The sequence below is a fragment of the Monodelphis domestica genome, chromosome 1 (assembly GCF_027887165.1).
Source record: "Monodelphis domestica isolate mMonDom1 chromosome 1, mMonDom1.pri, whole genome shotgun sequence".
Lineage (NCBI taxonomy): Eukaryota > Metazoa > Chordata > Mammalia > Didelphimorphia > Didelphidae > Monodelphis > Monodelphis domestica.
The window spans coordinates 339,922,009-339,939,136 of record NC_077227.1 but is presented as its reverse complement, the minus strand read 5'-3'; the positions used below and the strand labels follow the sequence as shown (position 1 = coordinate 339,939,136).

The window sequence follows — 17,128 nt, the reverse complement described above, 5'->3', positions numbered from 1 at the left end:
ATCAATAAAATTATTTTTAGAGGAGGAAAAAGAACTACGTGTTCCAATGCTATTTTAAGAATGTGCGCTATAGACTGTTTATTTTCTATTGAGCTAACTATTGAAAATATATGTTCTAATTTTAGGTACTTCATAAGAAAGCCAAGAGGCAGAGTCTTTACGAAGTTAATTGAGCAGAGAGAAAAAAGATAGGGAGCCTTAGCATTAAGGGAAGGTAGAAGATGAGGTGGGGTCTGTTTTAGAAATGAAGGAAGAAAATATGGTCAGAACTAATCTAATCCCAGGGGCTAAGGTTTCCAAGCAACAAAATACTAGTGGTTATTTTTTAAAACTCTGGGTATGGAATGAAAGCAAAAATGGATATGAGGGTAGGGAATTGTACATATTGGTGGAAACATAATCCTTATTTTCCTTCATACAAATATTCTTCTTTAGCATATAAGTAAAACCAAGCCCAGAAAACAGATTGATTTTGACTAGCAGAAAACTAGAGTGCATTTTGCACGAAGTAAACTTGAACAGCAAGCTGGCATAGATTCAGCAGGTGAGAACAAAAAATAGAATCTCTGAAGTTAGCAAAAGCATAGAAAGGAAACGGAGCTAAAGGAGAAGAAAGAAAGATACACAATGTATCTTAGCTTTTGCTTTAAACGTCTGGGTCTCCACAATCTACTTGGATGCATATTTGTTTTAAAATAACTAGCTTGGGGTCAGCTGGATAGCTCAGTAGATCAAGAACCAGGCCTAGAGACTAGAGGTCTTGGGTTCAAATCTGGTCTCAGACACTTCCTTAGCTGTGTGACCCTGGGAAAGTCACTTAAGCCCCATTGCCTAGCCCTCACCTCTCTTCCGACTTGGAACCAATATACTCTATTAATTCTAAGACAGGAGGTAAGTGTTTTAAAATAAAAAATAATAATAACTAGCTATTCCCTTCCTCTCCCCCTCTTTAGCAAGGTTTGGTGAAACCAGGAGCAGCAGGAGGGAGTTACCTTTCAAAATCTCATGACAAGTATTACTACATTTCTTGAGTTTGTCAACCTACTCATACCCTGATGGCCCTGTTTCTAAAATACACACAAAGCTTTGACATAGTGAAGATTTGAAACGGCAAAATTAGGATTACTAGATTACAGCTTTGTGATAGGCTATATCTTTCTTTCAATGAATCACAAACTAGTAATGATCTGTATTTTGGAGGAAACGTGGAAATCGAACACATCAATGAAAAATAATCAAAGGAAAGCTCACCATATCTAGTTTCACTGGGTAGGAAGCTGAATCACTGATGCCAAAGGGTGGATAAGAAGATCGAGACGAATCAAAGGAAAGGAGATCCTGTCCTGGGTTTAGCGGACCATTGCATTTGGGGACATTAAACACTGGCTTTCCCTGGTCTGTGGCCACACAGAGATTGTAGGAATAAGGCAAAGTACCCTCGCTGTAGTTTGCGGGAGGGCCAGATCCAGACTTAGAGCAAAGATTTGGCCGGAAACATCCCCACTCGTCGAGATTGGAGGATTTTCGAAGGCGCAGTGCGATGACCAGAATCACCGTGACCAGAAATAGCACCGAGACTAGAGCCAAAGCGATTACCAAGTAAAACTGTAACTCGGAGTTAGGATCTAATGTATCAGTGCGCTCCTCCCTCATCTCTGGCAGCGCCTCCTGAAGGCTGTCGGCAAAGACCAGGTGCAGAGCCACAGTGGCGGAGAGAGGGGGCTGTCCATCGTCCTGCACGGAAACTAGCAGTCTGTGGCGGGCAGAATCACGTCCAGTTAAGGCCCTAGCAGTCCGAACTTCGCCCGTGCGCAGCCCCAGGCTGAAGAGCCCCGGATCCGTAGCCTGCAGCACGTGGTAGGCCAGCCAGGCGTTGTGTCCCGAATCTGCATCTACCGCCACCACCTTGGTGATCAGGTATCCTGGTTCAGCCAAGCGTGGGACCATATCAAAGAGGACTGAGCTGTCTGGGCTCAAGGTGGGATACAGGATGTTTGGTGAATTGTCATTTCCATCCAAGACAAACACTTGCAGGGTGGTATTGGTGCAGAGGGCTGGAGATCCTGAATCACAGGCTTGAAGAATCACCTCGAACGTGCGGACTTGCTCATAGTCGAAGGAGCGTTGAGAAAAGATGTCCCCGTTGTGGTCACTGACAGACACATAGGAAGATCCTGGCACAAGATCGAGGTCACTCCTGACGATGGAATAGGACACCAGGCCATTTTCCCCTACATCTGGATCAGAGGCCGAGACGCTACCAATAGAGGCTCCAGAGGGGTTGTTCTCTGGGACATAAATGACATAAGAAGGGAGTAGGAAAACTGGAGGGTTATCATTAACGTCGCCAACAACCAGCGTGAGGATTTTGCTGGTGGATAGAGAGGGATTTCCTTTGTCTGTGGCAATCACTGTGATGTTATATTCTGGAATCCGTTCTCTGTCCAGGGGTCCATCTGTCATTAACTTGTAAGAATTTTTTGACGAAGACAATATTTTAAATGGGACCTTACCTTTTATTTCACAAGAAACCTCTCCATTGTGTCCAGAGTCTTTATCACGTGTTTTGATCAATGCAATCACGGTTCTGGGCAAAATGTCCTCTGGAATTACAGAGGGTATGGATTGTAATAGTACCTCTGGGGCATTGTCATTTACATCTAAAACTTCAATTTCAATTGTGCACTGTGTAACCAGTCCACCTCCATCCCTAGCTTCCAACACTAAAGAGTAGTCTTTGTTCTTTTCAAAATCGATACTCTCTGCAGTTGTAATCTCCCCGCTATTAGCGTCTAGATCGAATACGTACCAGAAGTCTTGACCTGTACTTCGGAAAGAAAAGGTGATTTCTGCGTTGACCAGCTCATCTTTGTCGGTGGCTGTCACCTTAAGCACCGGGGAACCCCGGGGAAGATTCTCGGGAAGACTGACCCTGTAAACGTCCTGGCTGAACACTGGGGCGTTATCGTTAGCGTCTGTGACATTTATACGGATCTGAGCCGTGCTACTTCGAGCAGGGTCCCCACCATCCACAGCAGTCAGGAACAACTGATGAGAATTCTGTGTCTCCCGATCTAGGGACTTCTCCAATACCAATTCTGGATATTTATTGCCATCTTTATTATGCCTATTCACTAGTGAGAAGTCAGTGCTGGGACTGAGTTGGTATTCTCGCAGAGAATTGCTGCCGACATCTGCATCTTGTGCTGAAACTAGGATAAACCTAGCTCCTGGCAGTGTAGACTCGCTGATTTGCAAATCAAAAGTATCTTGACTGAATTGTGGCGAATGATCATTAATATCCTCTATCTCCACAGTTATGTGAAAAAAATTTAGTGGATTTTCAGCAACTGTTTCAAAATCGAGGACACACACAGGCTTTTTCCCGCATAGCTGCTCTCGGTCTATTCTTTCTTTGATCACTAGTTCCCCAGTCTCTGTGCTTACAGCAAAGTATTCTCTTTCTCCACTAATCCGCAGTTTCCGAGACTGCAAATCACGGAACTCCAACCCTAGATGCTTGGAGAGATTCCCAACCACAGACCCTTTCACCATTTCTTCTGGAATAGAATAGCGGATTGGCTCTGGAAGTGCTAGGCAGAACAAAGACAAGAAGAAAGAAAACAGTACCTGCGATTTCAGTGCTCTGCCAGAGTTTTTTTCCATTTTTCTTACTCTATACAGCTGTCTCTCCCACTCAGGGAAGGCTGGTTTAGCGTTTCCAATCCTCAGTGGAATCCCAAGAGTTTCTGAGATAAAGGTAATTACTCCTACTTTGAGTGGTGACGAATTCAGTTATTTTGGGGGCTGTGTCCCGTATAGCGAGCCCCAGGAAGCGAATACTGGCTCTTCTCTGGGATGTAAGTCGGGCGACTGAGCATAGAATCGCCCAGCAGGAAGTTCCAATAAAAGGATCTCGGTTTCAGCTCTGCCTCTGCTCTGGCCAACAGCGGCACTCAGTGAACTCACTGGAAACTGCAGCCTTTGCGGCATCAGCATATCCACTAAAAATTATTTTAAGCTTCTGCCCATTAAAGCAATTCAGTGTTTTGGAATATGGAATCCCATAATTTCGTATATATTTTTGTACATACATGAATACATACATACATATGTGTATATATATACATATATGTATGTATACTCTTTAAAGAATTTCAGAAGATCCATAAGTGTTTTTCCCCCGTTGAGGAATCTCTGATACTAGTTACAATACATTCATTCGATAGATTTTTGTTCTTTTTTCAAGGGCAAGGTTTCTTCAGCATGAGTTAATTTTAATTCCACACAGAAATAATGCACACTTGCTGTAGCGCCCCACCACTGATGAAATCTGTGTTAACCGAATTAAACTGAAAACTATGCCATGGGGGATAGATTGGTGAGTTCAAATCTTGTCTTAAGAACTAATCGACTGTGATTGGGCAAAAGACTCTCCAAATCTTATTTCTTCAAAGGAAGATAATAATGCACTTACCTCACAAAATCGAGACTCAAAGCAAAAGCATTCTATCGCCCCTGTCGTAGTTATAGTTACACATTTTGTTCCCAATTAAGAAAAGTACTCTCTTCATGAAGCAGAAAGTAATGTTTGAATGCACAATTTCTAATATTTCCTAATACTTACATCAATTCTACAGTATTTGACCACGGGAAGGCACTTAAATCTCCCAAGTTCCTAGGAAATTATTTCAGGCACGATGGTGTGAACTCACTAAATAAGAACTTAGTAAGTTTCTATTTTTGCCACTGCGTAGTGAGGTGGGCGTTATACAGGATCAAGATCACTGAAAGTTTATTTGGACTATTTTTACACTCTAGGGAAAGTTATCAGCCTGGCCGGTCTGAATTGGGTTAAAAAGCATGGAGGTAATTTGTCTGATAAGTTCCCTCCTCTTCTTTGAATACCTTAATTCTGTCTCTTAAAAATTTTATGGAGTTCTTTGGGGTTGGGAGTGGAACAGTAGAATACTTTTCCCCGTAAGTTTATTTTTTTATGATTTTCTCTCAGTTTGTCAGGAATTTCCTAAACCAGGAACGCTGTCATAACATTTCCCCACAAGTGATATTATCCTCCATTACTAGAGCAGGTTTGCAATTTTACATTTTGGGGGGGATAAATTTTGCATTTTACAGAGAAATAAAATGGGGAAACTCGGTTATTTTTACATGCAAATTACTAGAAGACCCACAACTGTATTCTTTTCAAGATCATAGGGATAGTTATTTAATAAATAAAAAGTAAATATCTAATGTGGCAGCCATTGAATTACATGCAAATTTTGTATGAATACACAATTAAATAGCTTCAGGGTTTGATCCCTATTTTCGTTGATTTCATTTATTCAGCAAAATTCATCCTTTTGTTTGGGAAACAGTACATACAATGATTTTTGTTGTTCAGACCCTATCCCTAAGCTTCTTCTGAATGATTTGCTCAGGTGCTTCTAACTTTCTGTAGTCATGCAATTGTAATTCTACTCAGAGAAAAAGCTAAACAAGTCACCTTTAATGCTTCATTTAAGAAATAGGTTGTAAAAACCAAGGGGTACAACATAGGCAAGTTAACATATGCTTCTTACATGAATTAGTAATTAAGTAGACTTATGGACACATTCAATTACTCATTCATTCATAAAGATCATACACTATGACCAGGTGGGATTTATATTAGAAATGCAGGAGTGGCTCGATATTAGGAAAACTGAAAATAATTGATCACATCAATAACAAAACACCAAAAATTATATTATTCTGTCGAAAGATGCAGGGAAAGCTTTTGACAAAATGAAGCACCTGTTCTTTTAAAAATCATTAGAAAGCATACGAATGAATGGCGCTTTCCCTAAAATGATGAATAACATCTATTTAAAACCAAGAGGAGGATTTTTTTTTTGGTAATGGAGATAAATTAGAAGTCTTCCCAATAGCTCAGAGGTGAATCAAGGATGACCATTATCACCTTTATTATTTCAATATTGTACTAGAAATGTTAGTTAAAGCAATAAGACAAGAAAAAGAAATTGAAGGAAAAAGAATAGGTAAAGAAGAAACAAAACTAACTATTACTCTTAGCAGATGATATGATCCATACTTAGAGAACTATAGAAAACAAACTTAAAAGTTTATTTTATAGCAACGTTATGGGATGTAAAATAAATCCACATAAATTATCAGCACTTCTCTATATTACCAACAAAACTAAGGAGGAAGAGATAGAAAGATAGATTCTATTAAAAATAACTGCAGGCATTATAAAACACTTGGAAGTCTACCTACCAACACAAACTCAGGTACTATAGGAACACAATTACAAAACATTTTTTTTTATACAAATAAATATAGGTCTAAACAACTAGAAAAACATTAACTGTTCACAGGTAGGTCTGTAGCCAATACAATAAAAGTGTCAATTCTAAAATAATTTACTTATTCAATGCCATACCAAACTACCAAAGAATTATTTTATAGAGCTGGAAAAAATAACAAAACCCAACTAGAAGAACAAAAAGTCAAGTATCTCAAGAAAATGAAAAAATAATCAAGAAAGACAATCTAACAGTACCAGATTTAAAACTACATTATGAAGTGATAATCATAAAAATAAACTGGTTCTGGATAAGAAATAGGGTGGAAGAAATTGGTGGAATAGATTACACGTACAATATGCAGAATAAATGGACATTGTAATCTAGAGTTTGATAAACTCAAAGATCCAAAATATTTGGGTGAGAATTCATTCTTCAACAAAAACTGCTGGGAAACCTGGAAAGCAATCTGGCAGAAATTGGGTACAGATGGACCTTTCACACCATATACCAAGATATGATCAAAATGGTTATATAATTCAGAAATAAAAGATGATATACACAAATTAGGCGAGCCTAGGAAAAAATTGCCTGTCAGATCTGACAGAGGAGTATTTTACGACTACACAAGAGATAGAGAAGATCACAGGAAGCAAAATAGATAACTTTGATTTCATTAAATTAAGGTAAACAAAACCAATGCACCCAACATTAGAAGGTTAGCAGGAAGTGGGGCAAAAAAAATTTTTTTTGGCAGCAAGTTTCTCTGATAAAGGCCTAATTTCTCAAATATATAGGGACTTGAGTCAATTTTATAAAAACAAATTCCATTCCCATTGATAAATAGTGAAGGGATATGAACACAAAAATTTCAGAAGAAATTAAAGCTATCAATAGTCATATAAAATGCTTTAGATCACTAATAATTAGAGAAATGCAAATTAAAACAGCTTTGGGCTATCACTTCACACCCATAAGATTGACTAAGAACAGAAAAGGAAAATGACAAATGCTAGAGGGATTGTGGGAAAATAAGTATACTAATGTACTGTTGGTAGAGTTTTGAATTAGTATAATCATCTGGAGAACAATTTGGAACTATGCCCAAAGTGTATAATCATCTGGAGAACAATTTGGAACTATGCCCAAAGCGCTATAGAACTTTACATACCCTTTGATCCAGCAATAACACTACTTGGTCTGTATCCCAAAGAGATTTTTAAAAGGGGAAAGCACCTATAACTACAAAAATATTTATAGCAGCTCTTTTTTGGTGGCAAAAAATTGGACATTGAAGGGATGCACATCACTTGAGGAATGGCTGAACAAGTTGTGGAATATGATTGTGATGGAATACATTGTGCTGTAAGAAGTAACAAGGAGGATAGTTTGAGAAAAAATCATAGAAATGTATTAACTGATGCAAAGCAAAGTGAGCAGAACCAGGATATCATTGTAAACAGTAACAGCAATATTGTAATGATTATCAATTGTTACTTTGTGACAACGTTTGTACAACCCAATGGAACTGCTTGTCAGCTTTTGGAGGGGGAGAGAAGGGAGGTAAAGAAAATGAATTATATAAATATGGGAAAATATTTAAAAATAAAGTGAATAAATTGTTACTTTTACCAATACAATGATCAATGACAATTCCAAAGGACTCATGATAATAAATACTGTCCATCTCTGGAGAGAGAACTAATAAACTCTGCCTGAAGATACATCTTTAGCTGCTTTATTTTTCTTGATTTTTTGGGTGGGATGCAACCATGGCTAATGTGGAAATATATTTTGTATGCTGACACATGGATGAGGAGTACCATATTTCTTGTCTTCTCAATGAGAGAGAGAGGGCCTAGAGTAAGTTAGAGGACTTAAAACTTGAAAGAAAAATGAATGTCAAAAAGTCATTCATTTGTGAAAGAAGCATATGTTTATGATAATGAAGAATTCAAGGAATATGCAAAAACATATAAAGTGATGCAAAGTGAGGTAATCAGAATCAGGAATACAATACACATAACTTCTACAAATCAGATGGAAACAACAAAATAAAAGGTGTTAAATGCCATGTAAGTATAATGCCCAAATTTGGCCATAGAGAAGAATCCAGAAAATGCAACTACCTCCCTTCTTAGAAGAGACTATAGGTATGAGATGTTACATAAATTGTTTTTTTTTTCCTTTAATGGTTGATAGACTTACTGGTTTGTTGAAAACCTAGCGCTTTTTTTTTTTTTGCCTTTGATGATTTCCTAGGGAAGGATGGCAGGGTAAAGAATATATTCATGAACAAATGTGATTTAAACAAAAGATGTCAATAAAACTGAAAATAAAATAAAATTTAAAATAGTGGAAATATAGGCTAAATAATATGGAAGAATCTCATCCCCAAAGCAAATAAAAACATAAAGAATGACATCCTACATAGTTCATATTCTAAACTGTAAATCAAACCAAATTCAACATTTAAAAAAATATCTTTTAAATGAAAACTTTAACAACCTATATTAAAAAAAGAAAGCTGAGCCCAAACCTCATGAATATGAAATATTTCCCTTCAGAGCCAAGTTTAGGAAAGAATTAACTCACTTGAATAAAAGTAGATTTATCTTTGCATTCTTGCAATTCTCTGGCTGTTGATAGAGATTGTTTTTTATCACAGCTCTGAATACTTAGGAGAGTGTCTGCATAGTTGGGTTGGGGAAAGATCAACTGACTCTTCGGAGAATCTGTGCCGAGGGAAACCTGGTGGGAATAGGTCTGAAGAAAAGTTCGAACTCCTTCAATGCCTGCAAACTGAGTGTCAGGAACACTTCCAACATAGCCATTACTTGATTCCAACAATTGTGATGTCCTACATTGCCACAGTCTGAAGGTCAGTAAGATGATGATGAAAATGAAGAACAAGCAGGACATAATAGTTACAGCAATGACTAGGTAAAACGTGAGGCTAGAGTCATCTGAAGACTTAGCAGTTTCTAGGTTGCTGAGGTCAGAGAATATCTCTGGGATGCTGTCAGCCACTGCTACTGTGATACTGACTGTGGTTGATAGAGAAGGTTCTCCATTGTCTGTAACTGCAATCAACAGCTTCTGCCTAAGGGTATCTTTGTCTATGAAGGCCCTGGAAGTCCTGATCTCCCCAGTGTGTGGTCCCACGGAAAAGAGCCCAGGTTCAGTGATTTTGAGAAGTCTATAAGACAGCCAAGCATTCTGTCCTGAGTCTCTATCCACTGCCACTACTTTGGTTACCAAATAGCCTGGTTCTGCAGAGCGAGGGGCCAACTCAACTCCAGTAGAGCCATCCGTGGGAAAAGTGGGGTACAGGATTTCGGGGGCATTGTCATTCTGATCCAGAATGAACAGAATTAAAGAAACGTTGCTGCTGAGAGAAGGGTCTCCGGAGTCTTGAGCTATTACTTGTAGTTGCAGATCTTGAAACTGTTCATAATCGAAGGATTGAAGAGCATAGAGGACTCCAGTCTCTGAGTTGATGGAGACATAGTTCCTTTGAACGTCACCCTCAATGGAATAAGTAATACGGGAATTTTCTTCGCTGTCGGGGTCATGGGCTGTTATGGAATAAATAGATGAACCTCTGAGGTTGTTCTCCGGAATGTAGGCAGAATACGATGTTTGACTAAAGCTAGGAGGGTTGTCATTAATGTCTATGACTCTCAGAGAAAGTTGAGTAACTGTAAAAAGAGATGGAGTACCCTGATCAGAAGCCGTCACAGTGATGTTGTATTCAGAGATCTGCTCCCTGTCCAGAATTCCTTCTGTCACCAAACGTTGATAATTATTAAGAGACCATTGGAGTTTGAAAGGCAGATTAGCCGGAATCGAACAAATGACGTGACCATTTTCTCCAGAGTCTCGATCATGCAAATTGAACAGGGCAACAATTGTTCCAGGTGGAGCGTTTTCAGAGACTGAGTTGGTGAAATAGGTGATTGTCACTTCTGGGGCATTATCATTCACATCCGTGACTTTAACAGCGACTTTGGCGCTCCCAAAGAGCCCTGGCCCATCTTTAGCTTGAATTTCTAATTCGTAAAGCCTGACTTTCTCATAATCCAATGACTGCTTAGTTAGTATTTCCCCTGTATGGGACTCTAAGTAAAAAATATCTGAAAATGGTCTTTTAAGATTCTGGAATGAATATGTCACTTCCCCGTTGATTCCTTCATCCTCATCAGTAGCGTTCACCTTGAGTAACATAGTTCTGACGGGTACATTCTCTGGTACACTCACGTGATAAACAGATTGAGTAAACACTGGAGCGTTGTCATTTGAATCCAAGACAATTATTCGGATGCGGCAGGTGCCAGAAAGGGCTGGATTTCCCCCATCTGAGGCCGTGAGGATGAGGAGGTAAACAGGCTCTTCTTCTCGATCTAGGGCCTGCTCCAGCACGAGTCTCGGATACTTGGCCCCGTCGTCTCCAGTTCGCACAAGTAGAGAGAAATGATCACTTGGATTCAATTGGTAATTCTGAAGAGAGTTCACTCCCACATCAGGATCCCACGCACTGGGAAGCCCAAATTGCGTTCCCTGAGCTGCATTTTCATTGATTTTTACGTCTAATTCTTGTGTCTGGAAACGAGGGGTGTTGTCATTAATATCTTTTATTTCCACTTCTATGGAATACAGATCCATTCTGTCCTCAAACAGAAGCTCAAAGCCTATCAAACATTGTACACTCTGGGCGCAGAGCTCTTCCCTGTCTATTCTGTTTGCCGTGACTAAACTGCCGCTTCTGACATTCAATACAAAAGGCTGAGTCCTGCCTCCGGTCAAGATCCGTGCTCCTCGTTCCGACAGCTCCCACGGCTCCAGCCCGAGGTCCTTGGCGATAGCGCCCACAAAGGAGCCTTTCTCCATCTCCTCGGGCACCGAGTAGAGGATCTGCCTGGCTCCAGTCTCCCAAAACACCCCCAGGAGAAAGCAAAATAAAACAACTTGCCTTCTGTCATCCCCGAACCTCTGTCCAGCCGCCATTGTTGTAGCACGGCAGAATTGTTTCGTGTATTCTTTCTAGAGTACTATTTCCAGAATAGTGACGAGTTCCACAGAGTTGAGGCAATCAGCATTTACCAGTGGATTTCTGAGTTCAGAGGACTGGTGGTGGTGACTGGGGGCTGAATTTCCGGGCAACCTCTGCTCCTGTATGTCTGATTTGCCGTAGAAATGGAGGCGGGGATGGTCTAGCTGGATCTCTGAATGTATTTTTTTCCTTGAATGGTGAACAGCGACGCCCTGAGTCTCAAACGACTACCGCACCAGCAGATAAAGAAAACTGTTTAACATCTTCGTTCTTTAAAAGTTCCTTTATTTCTTTTAAACATAATTAAAACAGTATCTTTATTATCTCGTATCTGAAATGCAGTGAAGATACAAGCAAGTTGTAAGTATCTGTAGCTACTGCCTGCGCTTTCTTTTGGTTAAACCAGCTTTGTTTGACAGTAAGCTGTTTAACACTTCTTATTTATGACTTGGGTAAAGGCCAGATATGACAGCATATTTATCAGATTTTCAGGTGAATCGAAGCTGGAGAAATATGTAATCCACTGTAGGAAAGAATAAAGATCCCAAAACACCTTTCTAGGACTAAAGCATTGGGCTTTATCTAGGAAGATAGAAGTCAATAAGATCAAGTGCAAAGTCTTACACGTGGTTCAATAAATCAACATCACAAGTGCAAGATGCTTGAGGGAATGATATGACAATAGTTTGAAAAAGATCTAGGTATTCTGCAAGCCCAATGTGAGCTAGCTGTGCATGATGCAACAGCCAACCAATGAAATTTTGCACTCCATAAGAGAAACAACTTTCTAGAAATAAGATGATAATTCTTTTGTGCTCTTCAGTGCTCAGACACCATCTGGAATGCTGTCTTCAGTTCTTGGTGTCATGATTTAGGAAGGATATTGATAAGTTTCAGAGTATTCAGAAGAGAGTAACTGGGATGAGGAAAGGTTCACAGTTTCAGTTCAACTGAAGTAATTCGAGATGTGTAGCCCAGAGAAGAAAGAACACCAGAGAGTATCAAAGATGTACTCAAGTAGTTAAAAAACTATACTATGCAAGATAGATTAGATTGGTTCTATTTGACCCTAGGTGACAGAAGCGCAAAGAAGCAAATTTAGACTTGATTCTAGGAGAAACTTCCTAACCATTAAAGCCATCCTGATGTGGGCTGGGTTGCCTTTGGATGCAGTGTATTCCCTCCTCATTGGAGATTTGAAACACTGACAGGATGACCACTGGTGAAATATGCTGTAGTTGGAAATTCTTTTTTGAATATTTGTTGGACTGGTTGGCTGCTGGAGTCTTTTCCAACTCTAAAATTCCTTATCCTGTGGTTATTTCTATTTTTCTTCCTAGGGAATTTCATTTTCTTATTTTTCATCACAAGACTCCATAGAACCATTCCAGAAATTCCCAATGCAAATCAATCTTCCCATGTTCTCTTAAAAAAGGAATTAAGTGACATAGAAACAATAACATCTCTTCAGGAAGTGGAGGTTGTCTGTTTATTTGTTTTCCTGAGGTTTTCATTTTATTTTCTGTCCTTATTTGAGAAAAGCTTAGTCATCACATTTGCTGTTTAATACAGATCCAGAAATTGGGGAAGGTTTGGATTTCATCCCCCAATAACCATGTGATTTGGGTCCTATTATGATTTCCTTTATACAGTTAAGGAAACTGATGTAGAGAACAGTTAAGTGGCTTGCCCATGACCACAATTATTAAGTGCCTGAGGTTATACTTGAACTCAGGTCTTCCTGATTCTAGGACTAGCACTCTATCCACCTAGGCAGTAGTTGCCACAGTATTGTATTGTGTGAATTGAACTGATACATTTGTATAGTATGTATGCATATATATGCCTTCTTTATCATAAATAAACCCACAGTTCTTTAAAAATACTATTTGTTTAGTGTGTCTATTCTCATGCCCATTCCCCTATCTTATATGCCTTAGAAACGGAAACTATTATAATAGTATTTCTGCTTCCAAAACTCAGATATTTTTCAAAAAAAGAACCAGATCCTGGAAATTTCTTTTAAGCCTTAGTAATAGTGACAAAGCTATTCACAATTTTTTTAATTACAAGAATTAATAGCTGAATTATTCTTGCTAAACTAGAGAATATAAAAAAGGTGACATAAAATCACAATAAGTACACAATAGAATAGAATGAATCTGTGAGCTACGGATTTCTACACTATGTTAACATAGTCAAAAGACCTGAGAAAATTAGGCTTACTGTTCATATTTCCAAAACATTCAGACTTCATTATCTCTGTTAGGCACAAAACCAGCATTTCCAACAGTATCTGTTCAAAAGGATTTTTTTTTTTGCCAGAACATGAATAATCACAATACCATTTCCTTATATTGTCTAGAGAATATTTGATCAGGAACACATTGGAGGAGGGAATGTTGATATACATAATAATTTTAAAAGTATTAAGTTAAGCAATAAACCCAAGCCAATATCCCTGACAAACTTAAAAGTAGAAACCTCGATTGGAAAGCTACATTTTCCCATCTTGTTTGAAGTTTAAATAGTACATATGCCTGAATAGGGAAAATCCTAGGATGTGAAGAGAATACTCTGAAATTTTTTGTTATTTCTGAAAATTATTTCTTATTTTGTTACAAAAAATGTATATAAGCCAACTTTTCAAAGACTGGTGCATGAATGTTCTTCCTACCCTGGAAGCTAGAAACTTTGTACACAGTAGTGGAGAGTTGGTGTGGTAAAAACAATTATTTATGCAAAAGTTGAGTCAGAGATAACACTCTCTGAATTTAACTGGGGATATCTTCTTATAGTACAAATACAGGCTATTATCCGACAATACTTGAAGTCTTCCGCTTGCCACAAGTTATGAGAGAGTGTGTTTGTGGAGCATAGCCTTCAAGAACCTAATGGCTTTAGTGTAGGTACCAGAATATATTCCCTTGTAAGTGGGAGTTGTTAGGTGATAATTTTTTTCATTTTCAGAGCAGGAGAGATTACACTATTCTAATGTTTAAAACTCGACAATTAACGTGAAATATTAACATTAAAATAAAAGTGAATTAAGAAACTCACGTGAGATGAGATAACCAAGTCAGAGATGATCTTTTTGTTTTCATCGCTGGTACTTAAGATCAAGGAGGGATCATTAGAGAGTAAATCTTGCAAGGGAGCCATTTCCCCAGTCAGTTTAAGAAAATTATATTCCATTTTCCCCACTTCCGAAGCTGCACACAAATTGTAAGAATACGGTAAAGTCCCCTCACTGTAGTTTGTGGGGACATTGGAACCAGTCTTAGAACAAAGATCCACCCGAAAACAGCTCAGATTTGAAGGATTTGATGACCTTCTTAACTGAAGGGCAATTGCCAGAGTAATGGTGATGAGGAATAGCACAGAGATGAGAGCCAAAGCTACAACTAAGTAAAATTGTAGCTCAGATTGAGATTCTGGGGCAGGCGGAAGATCCTCCTTCATCTCCGGCAGCGCCTCTTGTAGGCTGTCAGCAAAGACCAGATGCAGAAGCACGGTGGCTGAGAGAGGGGGCTGGCCTTCGTCCTGCACAGACACCAGAAGACGGTGCCGGGAAACGTCTCTTTCAGCTAAAGCCCTTACAGTCTTGACCTCACCTGTGCGTAGCCCCAGGCTGAAGAGTCCCTGATCTGTGGCCTGCAGCACCCGGTAGGCCAGCCAGGCATTATGCCCTGAGTCAGCATCTACAGCGACTACCTTGGTGACCAGATAGCCTGGCTTAGCTGATCGAGGGACCATATCGAAGAGGGCAGATCTGTCTGGCCCCAGAGCAGGGTAGAGGATATTTGGAGCATTGTCATTGCTGTCCACGATGAACACTTGCATTGTGACATTGGCATTGAGAGAGGGAAAGCCGGCATCACGGGCCTGTATAGTCAATTCAAAGGTGTGGACCTGTTCATAGTCGAAAGAGCTTTGAGCGAAGATGTGTCCGCTGTGACTATTGACAGAAACATAGGAAAACAGTTGCAGGGGTTCCAGGTCGCTACTGACGATAGAATAGGACACTCTGCCGTTCTCCTCCAGGTCCAAGTCAGTGGCTGAGACACAGGCGATAGAGGTTCCAGAGGGGTTGTTCTCAGGGACATAAACTACATAGGAAGATTGGAGGAAAACGGGGGGATTGTCATTGACATCTGTAATGTGCAGGGTCAGAATTTTGCTAGTGGTCAAAGGTGGATTTCCCTTGTCTGTGGCGATTATAGTAATGTTATACTCTGGGATCTCTTCACGGTCTAAGGCACCATCCGTAACTAATTTATACAAGTTGTTAGTGGAAGAAGATATTTTAAATGGAATGTTATCTTTTACACGACAGAATATTTCTCCATTTATACCAGAATCTGGATCCACTGTTTTAATTAGGGCTACCACAGTTCCAGGCATGGAGTTTTCAGGTATATGATTGGATACGGAGGCGAAGGTCACCTCAGGGGCATTGTCATTCTCATCTAGAATTTCTATTTGAATTTTACAGAAAGCAGTATGGCCTCCTCCATCCTTTGCTTCTACTCCAAGAGTGTAGCCCTCTCCTTTTTCAAAATCGAGTATTCCTTTAGTTGTTAGTTCCCCACTTCTACTATCCAGTTTGAACAAGTGTTTCAGTGTCTCTACTGTGCTGAGAGAGTAAGTAATTTCCGCATTGTTCCCTTCGTCCTGGTCCGTGGCAGTCACTTGAAGCACAGAGGACCCAGGAGGCAAGCTCTCTTGCAGAATGACCCTGTAGATTTCCTGGCTAAAGACGGGCCAGTTATCATTGGCATCCGTGACGTTGATACGGATTTCTACTGTGCCACTTCGTACTGGGATCCCGCTGTCCACAGCTGTCAGGATCAAGCTATAGGAACTCTGTTTTTCCCTGTCCAGAGGCTTTTCCAATACTAATTCTGCATATTTACTGCCATCTGGATTTTCCTTTGGCAGTAACGAGAAATGGGGATCAAGACTTAGAAAATACTGCTGTAGCGAATTCACACCTACGTCTGGATCCTGAGGAGATTCCAGTGTAAATGTTACTCCAGGAAGCGCTATCTCGCTGATTTCCAAGTCAATGATATTTCTACTGAATCGCGGAGGATTGTCATTAATATCCTCTATCACTACAGTTATACGGTAAAAGTTCAAAGGGTTTTCAGCCACCATTTCAAATTCCAGAGCACACACAAGCTTCCTCCCGCAGATCTCCTCCCGGTCTACTCTGTCGCTGACCAGCAAATCCCCGCTTTCTTCGCTCACACTAAAGTATTCCCTCTCTGCACTCACCCGGAGCTTCCGAGTGGGCAAATCCCGGATCTCCAGTCCCAGATCCTTGGCGATGTTCCCCACCACCGATCCTTTCGCCATCTCCTCAGGAATTGAGTAGTTGATATGCTCGGAAAGCGCCCGGCAGAACAAAGACCCCAAGAAGAGGAACAAGGCCTGGCTCCTTTGCTCAGTGATCATTTCCATCTTTCAGTCTCTCAGTTCCACTGCTTCTCCAGTCTCCGAAACGTCTTGTTTCAAACACCGAACTGTAAAAGCTCATGAAAAAGAAAGGCAATGTCTCTTCAGGGGCAGAATCTATGAGCTGCGAGCTTGAGATGGGCTCCTTCTGACTGCAAAAAAACCAACTCTGAGAGGTTCCAGGGGTGCTCTTTTACTTCTGACTTGGCATTGGCGGACAGCGGCGCCCTGTGTCTGTTCAAAGAACTTCAGCAAGTCGCAGGTGAATAAAACTCGTTTTGAGCCTGATCCGGTGGAGTGCAGGGCT

General features: G+C 40.1%; 3 protein-coding genes across 3 annotated transcripts; all 3 read right to left on the bottom strand.

Annotated features, from left to right (window-relative positions):
• Positions 1-1,221: 1,221 nt before the first annotated feature.
• LOC100027619 (protocadherin gamma-B4) lies at positions 1,222-3,993 on the bottom strand. The gene is made up of 2 exons (XM_056816553.1): positions 3,828-3,993; positions 1,222-3,593 (listed from the first exon to the last, which is right to left on the bottom strand). Exons 1-2 carry the CDS (start codon positions 3,991-3,993, stop codon positions 1,222-1,224), a joined length of 2,538 nt encoding a protein of 845 aa, XP_056672531.1.
• Positions 3,994-5,494: 1,501 nt separating this feature from the next.
• On the bottom strand, positions 5,495-14,415 carry LOC130458217 (protocadherin gamma-A1-like). Its single transcript, XM_056821735.1, has one exon. The coding sequence runs from the start codon at positions 11,313-11,315 to the stop codon at positions 8,895-8,897; it is 2,421 nt and encodes an 806-aa protein (XP_056677713.1). The 5' UTR covers positions 11,316-14,415; the 3' UTR covers positions 5,495-8,894.
• LOC130457211 (protocadherin gamma-B1-like) lies at positions 11,352-16,827 on the bottom strand. The gene is made up of 2 exons (XM_056816547.1): positions 14,422-16,827; positions 11,352-11,588 (listed from the first exon to the last, which is right to left on the bottom strand). Exons 1-2 carry the CDS (start codon positions 16,825-16,827, stop codon positions 11,352-11,354), a joined length of 2,643 nt encoding a protein of 880 aa, XP_056672525.1.
• Positions 16,828-17,128: the final 301 nt, after the last annotated feature.